Genomic DNA, 13,430 nt, shown 5'->3' with positions numbered 1-13,430 from the left:
GTAACACAAAAACCCAATTTTTTTTTGATGAAACCAATTTTAAAATTTGGGGTTTTTGTATCAATTTTTTAAAATTTGCGATATTTGTATCAATTTAGTTTAAGACTTAGTTTTAATGAATCTCAATATTTGAGTGGGGATTTTATACCACAAATTTGGTGGCCTTGAATTTTTATGACTAGTTTTGATACGATATTATAAAGATAATAAAACATTACAAAGCCTGGCCAACATGAATTCACGAGTGGGTCTCTAACTCCAAAAGAGAAGAACATAATCAACTACTACGGTACTGCCTTACAATTACTTTCGAAGCTGAGCATGAGATTTTCGTTGCAACAACCAAATTGGATCATGTCAATATACAGCATTCACGGTCACGCATACAAGTGCCGGTTGTTTGTTCTTGTCATCCTCGTTGTACAGCAAGACATAATTAATAACCATCTGGCATTGCCCCCCAATAACAATACTACTTCCTTTTGTACATGAATCTATATATATATGTAACAATTAGTTTATGGATTTTAGCTTGTGTGTGTGATATATATATTCATGTCCGTTTTTTTTCTTCTCGAAAAACAGTCAGGGATTGAGGTTCGAACTAGCAATCTCAAATGATAGATTACATATGGATAAAGAGTTTATCTCAAACTGAGCATGCGGCAGACAGAACATATTTTCTCTGTCTCTAAATATTATCATCATCTTCATCGAAAGAAAAAATAAAAGAGTTATTATCCCGAACCTTTACTTATTGTCTTCTTCTTGCTACATACTTATTCTGCATCGATGATGGCAAACAAAGCTAAGCCATGGTGGTCCGGATGGTCCCCGAGTGAAGTGGTTCCGCACGTGGAAAAAAATGAAAGGCTGTCAGAGTTTCGGTTATTAAGTGTGTGCATTAATCGTTGATTTCCACAAAACACACAAATTCACACCCATATATTTATTACTCCTTAATTAAGGTAATATCTAACCCTAATTAATTCCTGCTAACCTGCTCTTTATTTTTATTTTATTCTATGTTTTTAAATTTTACTGCATCGATGATGAATGATATCTTCTTCTCTCCTTGTTAGTTTTTCCTCTACTGGTTTTCATTCTCAGATCTGGAAGTTCCTAAATATTTTTCACGATGTTCCTTGATTCTCTTCAACGTCTAAGTGAGTTTCAATGGTCTTTATACAATCAATCAAACAGACTCATCGCGCAGGTGATGAAGTACAAAATCTTTCAGAGTTTTCCGGTGAATATCATTCTCACTTAATTTTTGGATGAGAATCAAATCGATTGAGATATGTTTTATGGTTAAAGATTTGTTGCTGCCTTTGTTTAAATAAATATGTGCCAATTAAGATGTTCTTATCATGTTTTATGAGGATTGTTATTTGAATTATTATATTGTTGAAATGATAAAATCACTTCTTGGAATCTCATGAATAAGAAGGTGAGAAGTAGGTTTGATTCCTATAAATCAGTAGTAATGTTGCTTGATTATAGGTAGAGCTAAGAAACCGATTGATCTATATGTTCTTTTTATTTGAAATCAATCTGAAACTGTACATATACTTGGATCTTTTTCTTTTTGTTTGAAATTAATCTGAAACTGTACATACATATACCACCTAAAACATCCTAGCACATAGCTTAAATCAGGTGCTATCTGTATGGTCTCATCTTTAACTGGAAAACAGTCTGTATAATCAATCAACTGGTTGGTACTCATTGTGTGTTTTTACCATTCTGTGTTTAAGAAGTTAACAATTGCCTTGCAGTTTGCTTGGGTATACACAGTGTTTTCTCCTTATTGTATGACATCTCTTTTCCAAAGAAGAATGACAACATAATTTTACAGTTTATCAATCAAAGTTTGCATCATCATGATGATCAGAGTCTCTTTGATGCTAACATTGCATGATGATCTCCTTAACCCTATGCCTAATCTAGGTGAAAGTTGTTTATACCTGTAATCTTCCTTATACTTTGTGTGCTTTCTCTGGTGACGACCTTTTTTAATGTATTTTTAAATGACTCCTCTCCACTTACTGTATTATCTATTGCCAAACCCCCACTAGAATATGGATTAGCCTTAATAATGTCTCTAACTTCTAGCCCCTTTTATCAACAGGAGGCAGAGGCAAATCCTTACCAACATACACCGACCAAAGCATTTTCCTTTACTTTTTCGAAGGATACCCGTTTCAGTTTCCGGAAAGAATAAATTCACGGTCTTTATTTTTCTAGTCATAACTATTACTCCCTCCGTTTCTAGAAAAGAGATACTTTCACTTATTCAGTTTGGCATATTTTTAGGCTAAAATGAAAGTATCTCTTTTTCAAAAACAGAAGGAGTATTTTTTTTTTATCTTTTTTATTATAGCTTTTTATGCTTTTACCGGTATGTATTTGTTTGTCTTGTAGCCATAAATGGAGTGAGGAAATTCCAATCCACTATTGCCGTACCTTTGTTGAAGCGTATTCCGTCCTAGTAGTATGTCCTACTTACTCCACCACCTTAGTTGAAGCGCAAGCTGCACAGCTAGAAAAACGAACTCACGGGACTTTCCGGAATTATATATGTATGATAACTAATACCAAAAGAATCTGCTAATGTCAATATTTGGATGATCAATGATAGGGACTTCCGCTCTGTCTTCGTCTATATATGAAGGGCCAACAAGGAGCAATGTGGAAGATGATGCAAATGGGATTGTGGTATCTAAAGGCATGTTCTATTCTTGTTGTAAGGAGGGACGACTCCTTTGGGTACATTGTATTAGTGCTACAGCACAAGCATAGACCAGATTTGCAGATTCTAATGCACGGATGGCTTGCTACAACATTCGTGGAAATAGATTGTTGCATTATTGGTTGTCCCCTCAAAGAGAGGTCAGTAACTTGTTATATATTTCACTCAATGTAGATTTTATTTCTTTAAATTTTTGAACAACAATTTTTAAAATGGTATTTGGATGTTTTTTATACTGCTCCGAAATTAGCTAGCCATAGATGTAATAAGACGAGTTTCTATATTGCTTGTTTAGGCTTCTAATATTAGCTTTCACATTTTTATCGAATGATAATTAAGTTGAATATAGATTGTTAATTTCCTTGATTATAGGTAGATATAATAAAGTTATGTGCACTTATGGCCCCTAATGGGGTAGCAAAGTTACGAGGAGGATAATGGCTAGGAATCAAATTCCAGTTTGTCTTATATAAAATTCGGTACTCTTTCTGGTAAACTGGTGCATCTCGTTAGCAATATATCGCTTAAAGTTGTCCAAGCTATCTGTTCCTGATCTATGATCTAAGATGAGGATATGGCTAAGAATCAATTAGTCCTGCTTATGTATCGCTTAAAGTTGTCCAAGCTATCTATTCCTGATCTATGATCTAAGATGAGGCTTCCTTACATACCTCTAAAAGACATCCAGACCATATAGCTCAAGCTAGGTGGTATATATGCTTCCTCCCATGTAACCCTAAGAGCTTCCACTGTGGTAGCTACATATGCCATTCTTGTCTAGAATTATCGACCACTTCCGTAGCTATAATTAGCTATTTGGCAACATTAACTGTCATCCCAAATTTCTATAGTTGGTAATTTGAGATGGCAATAGTTATAGACTATAGTTCACTTGGGTAATTCACATTAGTGGAAATTTGTAGCCAATTACACATACTCCAAATTAGTGGAAATTTGACAGCCAATTACACATACTCCAAATTAGTGGAAATTTGTTCAATTTTTTTCAACCAAGGCCGTTGACCAACAGTAGGACCACAGCTATTCATTCTTTGTAGCTCAATTTTATATATCTTGTCGTCGCATTATCAACTTTATTCTTACCAGCAGCACCACCACCAACAATACCTGCAAGTTCTTCCCAGTCACTACATACCTCGATTGGGTTTATGAAATTTTTCTGTACATGCATTTTCTTAAGATAAATCATTCAATACTTCTCTACCTTTTCTATTATCTACTTCATAATAGCCCCAACTGGTATACTACCACTAGATACAAACTCAAAGTTAAGATTGTAAAGAAATAAACCAAAATCGAATTTAGGGTTGATTCCTGGGCTAAAACCAAAGAAATGGGTTACCAGCTTAGGAAGACTGCTCAAGATCTTGTAGAAACTTGGTTACCCACTGAAATTGGTGGAACCAAAGAGTTAAAGCATTTTAAGAAATTCAAGGTAAACCTAGTTTTCTTTTCTATGTTTTAATTATTATCTTCTGTGGGTGTCAATTATATTTTTCATCTACTATATGGAATTGATTCTTCTTTTCTGTGTTGATGATGGCACAATTTGAAATGCTAGGAAGCTGTTTGTTGATAGACCTGTGAGAAATAAGAGTTTTGTTGCTCTTTCTGGTTAGAGTAGTTGAAATTGTAAAGACACTAGGATGTTTGGAAGAATATTGCTTGGAGTTTGAGTGAGGGTGTTGCTGGTTTTTATAGACTACTCATAGGGGATGATATATTGGTCTTTGTTATTGTGTAAATGTGACCTTGGGGGCACATTGTATCTGATGGTATCTTGCTTGAATGAATTTATGTTGCTGGTGCAGCATTTCGGTTTTGTATTTTGAATAAGGTTTTGTAGAACCTAACTCTTAATCAGCATAACTAATGGGCATTCTATAATTTGATTAATTTGAACTTCATTTGAAGTACATATTTGATTAGTTTTCGTTTGGAGTACGTATATATTATACAGGAATTTCATTATCATTTAAGCTAATGTGATCTTTACCTATTTGAATTGGAAGAATTAAAATATATAGAAATCATGTGAACAATATCATGTAAATGTTTTCTAAAACATTCTTGTCAGTGAATGTGATGAATTGAAATTGTAGATTCTGATTTGATGGAATTCATATTCCTACTAATCGAAATATATGGAAAGTAGCTTGTTGAACTGAACTATATCTATTGATCTGTTGATCTTTGCTTATATGAAGTGTTCAAGCATTACTAATTTTCTTTTTCTTTTCTTGACAGAGTTCTTACAAGAGTAAAGACTATAATCCTGCCTTGTTTGCGATCGACAAAATCCTAGAGACAAAAAATGATCTTGGAGGTAAGCTTCATCTTCGATATTTAATGGGTTTTGAAAGCTATTTTCTGTTGTTATTAGCCACATTCTAATTTCTATTTTTTTTAATGTTAATAGAGGCGTTATCATTAAGGGGATTACTTTTGAGTCTGTTGGGCCGAAATTCGGAGGCGCTTGAATTTGCCTCTCGTGGTACTGAGGTTTGTCACACTTTTCTCGTGTTTGATGGATGCTCTTTTGAACTGAATTCATTTTGCACCATTTTTGATTATTTCGAATCGGGCATGCTTTAGTCCATAGAGATCACCACATAAATAATTAGTCAATACCTGGAGGAAAATGGAAATGAAAGAGTTGATGTGTTTTATCAAAATATAACTTAAAAGACTGGCTATGACATGCCATCTTTGTGATGTGATTCATGGTATTCGTTTGTGTCCTTGAGTTCACATTAGTTACTGCTGGAGCATGTCAACATGTAAATTAGTCGTTTCCTAAAAATTGCACAGGCAGCTATTCTGAAACCTTATTTCTGCGTGTAATGTTGATATTTAGACAGTGTTTTCTTCACGGGAATTCGCTTAAGTGCCATCTATAATCTGTTAAAAGGGATTTGAACTTGTAGTTTGATAATTATGGCTTTGCAAATACAAGCACTCAACACTGAGAAAGGTGCTCATGTGCTTGTTTTATGGTACATTTTGAACCAGCTATGGTCGTATATATTTTCCATATAATTTTTCTATGATAGAGGGACTCATGTGGTTTCCAACGAGATAGGTCCTTGTATGGATAATGCAATAATATGTATGCCAAATTCACATTCTTGTTAATTTCCATCAAATGATTTCTTTAATAACCCTTTTAAATATTTACAGAGCAACAACCAAAGCATTTTTTGCTGGATAACTTACGGCCTCATATATCATTCTGACTTTGACTATGAGAAGGCTAAAGAATGCTTCCAAAAGGCTATCTACCTTTCTATGAATTTGCTGGATCTTCCAAAAAATATTCAGCTACTTCGCTACCTTTCTGTAATACAGGTTCGCTTTTTGTAACATCATTATCTCTAGAATTTGTTTATGGGTGATTTTTTTTTTTAAATTCAAGATTAATATTACTAGGCCCAAATGCGGAATTTACCGGAGTTTGTGGAGAGCAGAGCTCGGATTTTGACCTTGCAGCCTGAAAATGACCTCAAGGACCCCCACTTGCATCACATTGCATCTGCAACCTCTCACCACCTCAACGCCGAGTATGTGTTGGAGACTCTCTGGGTTTTGGAAAAATCAATTAATTCTGATTCGTAAGAGATAATTCTTTCAGTATATGACTAATAGTTTCTTTTCTTTTGGATATGTTTACTCTTCAACTTGCAAATACAGTTATTCAAAAGCAATTGAGGTCCTGAAAGAATATGGAAAATCGTTGGTTGATGGTGACTATTCTAAACATGATGAAGTCCTTTTGTACGAGGTGGGTCCTTTAATTTTACAGGTTCCGTACACATCTTTAAATATATTTATCATTGCATTTTCTTACTTCTAGTTTTAAGCTTTGTTTAGGCTGAAAGTTTATCTGCCGTTGACGTTCCGTGCAGCTATTTTTACTGGAGGAATCTGGCGATCTTGCGGAGGCTCTGGCATTGCTACATGATAAAGAGTCAATTATCGTAAGCTTGTGTACATGTTTTGGTAAAAGAACTGGAAGTGCTGATTTCAAATATGTTAGATGTAATCCAGTTCTCTTATATTGGTTTTGCAGGTTAATGATGTGGCTTTAAAGGAAAGAAAAGCTTCTTTGCTGGTCAAGCTTAATAACCTTGATGCTGCAAATGAAATATATAGGGAGCTTCTTTTACTGGATCCTGAGAATTCCAGGTTGTCTCGCTTTCCCTTGTTTCTGGAAATAGCAAGCACGTAACGGATTGGAGACACAATGCAGGCTGCTCTTGGTTTTCTTTTTTCTTTTTGTTAATATTTAACTTTTAAAAACAAGTGGATTTACCTGGAGCAGTTGCTGTTATGTCATGAAAAACGTAACGTTTAGTGTCTTATAAAACAATAGTCCATTGAGAATAACACAGTGCTTGCATTTCTTGAGATTGTATTTCACTGTACCAAAACATTACTCTAATATTATGCTGTGTGTTAATAAGTGTATGTTATCAACTGAGTTTTGTACTGCATATGCAGTTATCATTCTGGATTGCAAAAGTGTGTTGTGTCGTCAGAAAATGGCCAGTATTCATCTGCTGATGTTCAAGTACTAAAAGACTTGTACAAGTCTTTAGAGGAGCAGCATAGTTCATCCGTTTCTGTCAAGGTCTTCATCTGACTTCTTTATGAAAATTTAACGATATTTCACTACGAAATATGCCACCTCGTGATTTTTATTTTTGTGATGCTCTTTTTACATAGATAAGAGGTCATGTTTCAAAGTATAGTTTTGTTTCTGTTGTCTGAATGTGGTGAATTTAATTTTCCAGAGAATACCCCTTGACTTTCTCCAAGGCGATGAACTGGAAAACGCGACAGCCGTTTATCTTAGGCATCTTTTAGATGAGGTATTTCTGTAATTTCTCTAAGTTAGTGTTTTGTGACCTGCTTTGGTATTTACTAAGAAAGTCCACTCTAAATGATTCCTAACCTTGTCTAATGCGTTCTTCTTGTTTGGCTTGCAGAGAGTCCCTTTATTGCTCTATGACCTTTCCCCTTTTTATGAGCGCCAGTACCCTGATAAGGTTTTTCAAGCTATTTTGTTACCATGTGATAATTTTTTTTGCATGATCTGTTTCGGTTTGAACTAGTGGTAGTTTTAGTTAAATAGTTTTGCACTTATTGATGTCATCCATGCTGCTTCAGATAGACATCATTGGTCAAGTGATTTTAGAGTTGGAAAGTTCGATAAGGTAATATGACATACAAGTTATAGCTTTCTAGTAGGACGTTGTAAGCTTTTTAATCCTTAACAAACGAACTTGGTGTCAATTTGCAGAAAAAAAAGTGAACCCATTCGAGCGCTGCTGTGGACTTTATGTTTGTTAGCTCAGGTTTTAATATAGTTGCTCCCTCTCTCTCTCTCTCTCTCCCTCTCCCCTGCGTGTGTTTTGATTTAGGAGTTATGTTGAAACAGCATTATGACAGGCATGGCCAGTATGCGATAGCTCTTGCTAAGGCTATTCAGCAAAATCCGGAGGTTGCACAGTTCTACTTTGTTAAGGTTGGTTTCTATACTTAAATTCAAACATTGTTGCTAAATATACCCATTTTTTTGGACCGAGTTCTGAAGTGGAGTGTGGTTCAGAAAATTCAGCATGCAGGTGCTCTAGATGGTGGAGGGGAACAACAAGACTCTTCGCGCGACATGTGGTGCGTTTTTGCTTTTGGTTTTAAACCTCGTTTCTTGGATATGGTTTTCAAAATTCTTGAATATCTAATTATTGTCCTTTGCCTGGCCCCAAGGTACGAGCTTGCTTCTGGACATAGTTACTTCCAACAAGGCGATCTAGGGCATGCGCTCAAAAACTATCTTGCCGTAGTGAACTACTACGTGGAAAAGGTCGAACATTACTTTGATTATCATTTTGATCAGTCAAGAAAAGTGGCTCCTCATACATATGTAGATACATTAAGACATCAAGAGCGGCTGGATCCAGGCTCTTATTTCCATAAAGCGACTGAGGGAGTTGTCAGGTGAACCTTTTCTTGCAATGGTTATTATGTACTTGTATAGGTTGCTAAATTTGTGGATGTGGCCATGTACAGTATGAGCATCTGTAATTTTTATTTACCAGCTTTTATGATCTTTTCGTGCAGGTGCTATTTAAAGTTGCATGATAAAACGTTAGAGTTGCTTCCCGTTGAGAAGATGATGCAGGGTGCTAGCACTAGCAGAGTCCCAGATTCTGGGAAAATGCAGGATAACAACCTGCCTAGAAAGAAACCCCAAAAATCCCATGCCAAGGTGTGCTACTAGGTTTTATCTCGATCTTACTGACCTTATAATTTGGTAGCTTTATAACATCCTATTGTTGCAGGATATGAGTGGCAAAAACGGGAAGAAAACAAGAGCCTCCACATCTGGAGGACAGCAACACTCCAAGCTTATTGATACTGATCTTCTCGCTGTAAAGTTATTGCAGGTGCTTTCTTCTCACTTCCCATTGTTTGTTGCTTAAACTGTAGTCGATTAACTATTATTTGCCGCATTGGCATATTTAACAGTCTCTTTTTGCTGCTTCGGCGTTGACATAGGTGGAAAAACTGTTACTAGAAGCTGCAAGGTATCTTAATTTGCTTCAAAAGAGTTTCCCAGATTCTTTCGGAACATACTTCCTCTTGTTTGAGCTGCATATGAGAAATCAAGATATCGTAGACGCCTACCATGTAATGCATTAACTTTCAACTGCTATTTATTTTTTGATTATTTTTATTTGTGGTTGTTGTCTCTGTGAGTTCAAACATGAGGGGGTCGCAGACAGGTGTTTTGCTACCCTACCCCACATGTGGTGTTTATTGTTTGCGCACACTCTCAAGTCAATGTTGCTTACTAATTATTTTGCTGCCATGTTTATTTCAGGCATTAAATGAGCTTGTTAGATTTGATGAAAGTAACCCTGACACACTGCGCTGTTCTGTATGTATTTGAAGCTAGCTTTTTTACTTGTGGTTCTAATTATTTCATTTGAGGGTTGATTATAGTGTTTTTGCTCTACATGTTTCTTGATTTTAAATCTTCATTTGTAGGTACGGTTTTATGGCAGACTAGATAGTATGGTTCTAGAAGAATCTGTTCGTTCCAATTTGTCTGATCCTTTAAGGTTCATTCTATTTTTTGTCTACATTATTTGTTATATGCATTAGTTCAAAAAGCTATCTACTAAATGTTTATACGGTTTCTTTTTTTTTTCTTCGCAGTACCCTACATGAGGGAACTTTAATCAAATCAATAAAGGAATCCCTTGAGCGAAACAAAGGTAAAATTTAGCCTTCTGATGTCATCACATAAACTTACAGAAATTCTTGGAGACTAGCTGACATTTTTCTATTTTTTATTTTTTGTGAAGATTCTTTAAGCTATGGAGTTGCAGTAGCAGAAATGCTGTTTTTCTTACAGCCATACAAGAAGTCCGAAATCGCCAAGCTTCTTAACCAAAGAATGTATAATTTCTACTTAAACCAAGTGATTTCATGATTATTTGTCTTAAATGCCTTTGGATTTACTGGAGAAGCTTCATAGATTTATATGCTTATGTGCTTGTATCTAGAAAGTGACTGAGATGGGTCTTCTCTTTGTTTTGATTTAGAAAATTCGCACGAGATAACAAGAACCTATGGAAGCTCAAAGACTGTATAGCAGTCCACAGACTGCTCAAATCAGTACTGGGTGATGCAGAAACAGCTTCAGGTAAGTTCTCCACATCATACTTTGCTTCATGTTTATGTCTGGTAATTGTAGGCCAAACCTCGTTTTCTCATGTTTTCTTTATATCATTTTGAGGAATCAGCAGAAAATATAAGTGTGTTAAAATCAATTTGAGGAATCTACATTTTCCTCTACGCTAAAAGTATGTAAAAATACCAGAATAAACACGGTCTGATATTTGTTTAATTTTCTATTGCAGAATTTGCAAAAGAGTGTAGTCAGCTATTCCCCTTTTCGCGTTACTTCTTAGCCACCAAACCTACTAATGATACTCCTGTAAAGAATGAAGAACCCGAGGTATGGGTTTTTGATAGTGGTGGTGGACATCATTATACGACAAATGTTAAGCTTCTTGTTAAGAATACGAAATACCGCAAACCAGGAACTTTAAACGTTAGCAGCGGCAATGAAGTGTCTTACAAAGATGTTGGGCTTGTTCATATTGAGTGCGGGATTTCCGGAAATTTTTTTCTCAAAGATGTGCCAGATTATTCTGCTCATCGAAAGATAGTGTCAATTCCGAGGTTTACAGAAGATAATCCGTATGCAGTTCAACTATTTCATGATGGATTTTTGTTAAGAGATAAAAGTTTCATTGGTCAAGTACCTCCAGAGTATGTTCTAGTTACTGGTCAAATAACGAATAAGGGCTACATGTTTATGTCGGACTGGAAATTAGATTCAGGCACCAATGATCACTGCACAAGCAACGAATTACTTCTGGATAGTAGTGCTGATGGTTGTGTTGGAATAGTAGCTACAAGTGCGGATGGCTCCAAGCGTACAGTCTCCAAGGTGGGATCTCGCGAGTTATTCTTTACATCAGAAAAGGGCATTTCTCGCACATTTATGTTAAAGAAAGTTTACGTGTTTGCTGTAAAAAGTAGAAGTGTGATATCAGTATCAGCTTTCGCGAAAGACAATCAATGCTCCTTTCTTTTTACCTCTAATGAGTACTACATCCTTGATGCCAAGGTCCATAGGTTCTTAAAGCCTGAGTTAATGCGAGGTTACGGTATTGAGAGGAAAGGTCTATATTACTCAAGTTAAATGGGTTCTTCATTTTGCAATTTTGGTGAGTGTTTAGGTCATCATTCATATACAATTTATGTCAGATCTTCTTAGGGTTAGTTTTCTACAAATACATAATCGCAAGTAAGCTGGAAGTTGCATATCTGAAAGCAAGCCGAGTTTAATTTGAGATTCGTGCCAGTATTCTCTTTTAGTCTACAAAATTATTATTTGCTGAATGTGTAGTTGGAATACATTATTCTCTTTTGACATGGCAGTTGCATTTGGTTTGTTATTTACCCATGTCGTCTATGCTGAATTTATCTCAGCCGCCCATCTTTGATTGGAGCTTTCTGATTTTAATGTACCTCGATTTGATTTACTTTTGTTGCATCAGTGACATTTGGGACCATATTTCTCTCGATATCCTATGCGTACACAATCTTGTTTCAACATCTTTGCTTGAAGTTTTTTATTTTGTCATTCTAAAACATTGTTATTACAATTTTGGTGTATAAGCTCCAGTTACTTTGTACTTGGCAGCTCATTCCAAGCTGTCCGAAACTAGAGTGACTTGTAAGATATTGTATTTGGCTCGGTCACCAACGTTAAATCAGTGATGACTTTGCTTTGGACTATTTCACTTGCATTTTGCCTTAGTTCCTTCTAGCTGTTCTCACGATTTGCAGAATTAGAAAATATAGTAGAATAAAACTGACTTTGTTTTCTGTTTTAATGTTTCATTTTAGCAGGATGTACAGAGTTCAAGAAGGCAGTGGTTTAGAAGGTTAGGAGGCTGTGCGTGAGTATTGTTGGTGCAAACACTATACAAGTGGAGTTGTACTTTCATTGAATGGTGAAATACATGTATATATGTCAATCCTATTATGATACTTCATTTTACTTCCGGCCGCCTGTTGTTCTGTAGGAATTTTGACGACTGTACAACCTTCTAGGTGGTTTTATACTAGTATTCGGGGACCCACTTTCGATGACTTGTATTCTCTTCTACTACTAAAGCCATCACCTGCACTTTTCAATGTGTAGTCAACGACTCATGTAAATCATGCTGCAATAACACGACGCGAAGTGTTCCTGTCCCGAAAATCGAAATTGATCTGTACTGTGCTGTTTTCATCGAAGGAAAAGAGTAACTGTAAGGGTATAAAGTCCCTAAAGGGGTTCTCTTTGGACCTGTGATTTGCCCACATCTTTTTCAAATTCTAGTATGCATTCTCATGCATTGCATGGGCTGTGTTTTCTGATTGGAAGAAAATTATAACAGTAGGAAATGAGGGCCTTGGGGGTTCCATCTCTGCTATCCTATTCTCCTAGACTTCCAATGTACTTTATTATAAGGAGACAAATCCACTATAACTTCCGAATGAGTTTACATCAAAAGAGATGCAGTTTTTCATTTTTGCCTAAAAGACTGACAGTTTAAGGAGATCGAGTCCACTTAATAGCTCCTCTCAGTCTCTCTTATGCAAGTTCCACATTCAAGATTCAACGCAAAAGCGCGTTGCCTAAACCACATCTAGAATCAATTACGCGACGCAAACTGTTCGGCGCTGAACTTTTTAGTTTTTGGGCCTAGCTGTTAGGCACTTTTAATCTCGGCCATCAGATTTTATGTTAGAAATTAAAATCTAACATTTATGTTTTTGTGCCTAGTCATTTGGCATTTCCTATTGGATTTTCTTTTAAGTTTTTAAAAACTAATGCTCCAAACCAAGTTCAATCTAGTTGAATCCAATAACCGGATCAAAATTCTGCCAAGTATGAAACTTATCATCTATCTTTTAAGATACGAATTCTCCAAGAATAAGTTATTATAATCGATCACAATCAGTATGAATTTTTTTTTGTATTTTTTAATGGAAGATGAAATATCAATTACTAAAAATATAATAC

At 35.7% G+C, this 13,430-nt stretch overlaps 1 protein-coding gene across 12 annotated transcripts; it reads left to right on the top strand.

Moving 5' to 3' along the window:
* Positions 1–914: 914 nt before the first annotated feature.
* LOC113326792 (N-terminal acetyltransferase A complex auxiliary subunit NAA15-like) lies at positions 915–12,562 on the top strand. Of its 12 annotated transcripts, XM_026574450.1 has the most exons (28): positions 921–1,249; positions 2,132–2,231; positions 2,425–2,494; positions 2,642–2,892; positions 5,021–5,099; positions 5,193–5,275; positions 5,954–6,121; positions 6,203–6,333; positions 6,464–6,554; positions 6,679–6,750; positions 6,843–6,958; positions 7,274–7,403; positions 7,567–7,644; positions 7,762–7,821; positions 7,943–7,989; positions 8,076–8,130; positions 8,214–8,300; positions 8,385–8,449; positions 8,543–8,773; positions 8,897–9,044; positions 9,118–9,222; positions 9,335–9,466; positions 9,660–9,716; positions 9,827–9,900; positions 9,998–10,056; positions 10,147–10,240; positions 10,387–10,487; positions 10,705–11,969. In XM_026574450.1, the coding sequence occupies exons 4-28, from the start codon at positions 2,830–2,832 to the stop codon at positions 11,553–11,555; spliced, it is 3,177 nt and encodes a 1,058-aa protein (XP_026430235.1). In that variant the 5' UTR covers positions 921–1,249; positions 2,132–2,231; positions 2,425–2,494; positions 2,642–2,829; the 3' UTR covers positions 11,556–11,969. The 12 variants fall into 12 exon arrangements, with proteins under 12 accessions (XP_026430240.1, XP_026430241.1, XP_026430232.1 ...); XM_026574455.1 differs by adding an exon at positions 12,266–12,501 and having other exon boundaries at positions 915–1,249; positions 2,132–2,892; positions 10,705–11,300; XM_026574456.1 differs by adding an exon at positions 12,269–12,427 and having other exon boundaries at positions 916–1,249; positions 2,132–2,892; positions 10,705–11,300.
* The last annotated feature ends 868 nt before the right edge of the window (positions 12,563–13,430 follow it).

The sequence above is a fragment of the Papaver somniferum genome, unplaced genomic scaffold (assembly GCF_003573695.1).
Source record: "Papaver somniferum cultivar HN1 unplaced genomic scaffold, ASM357369v1 unplaced-scaffold_10, whole genome shotgun sequence".
NCBI classification, from domain to species: domain Eukaryota; kingdom Viridiplantae; phylum Streptophyta; class Magnoliopsida; order Ranunculales; family Papaveraceae; genus Papaver; species Papaver somniferum.
The sequence above is the reverse complement of the archived record's forward strand: the minus strand, read 5'-3'. Positions and strand labels throughout refer to the sequence as shown.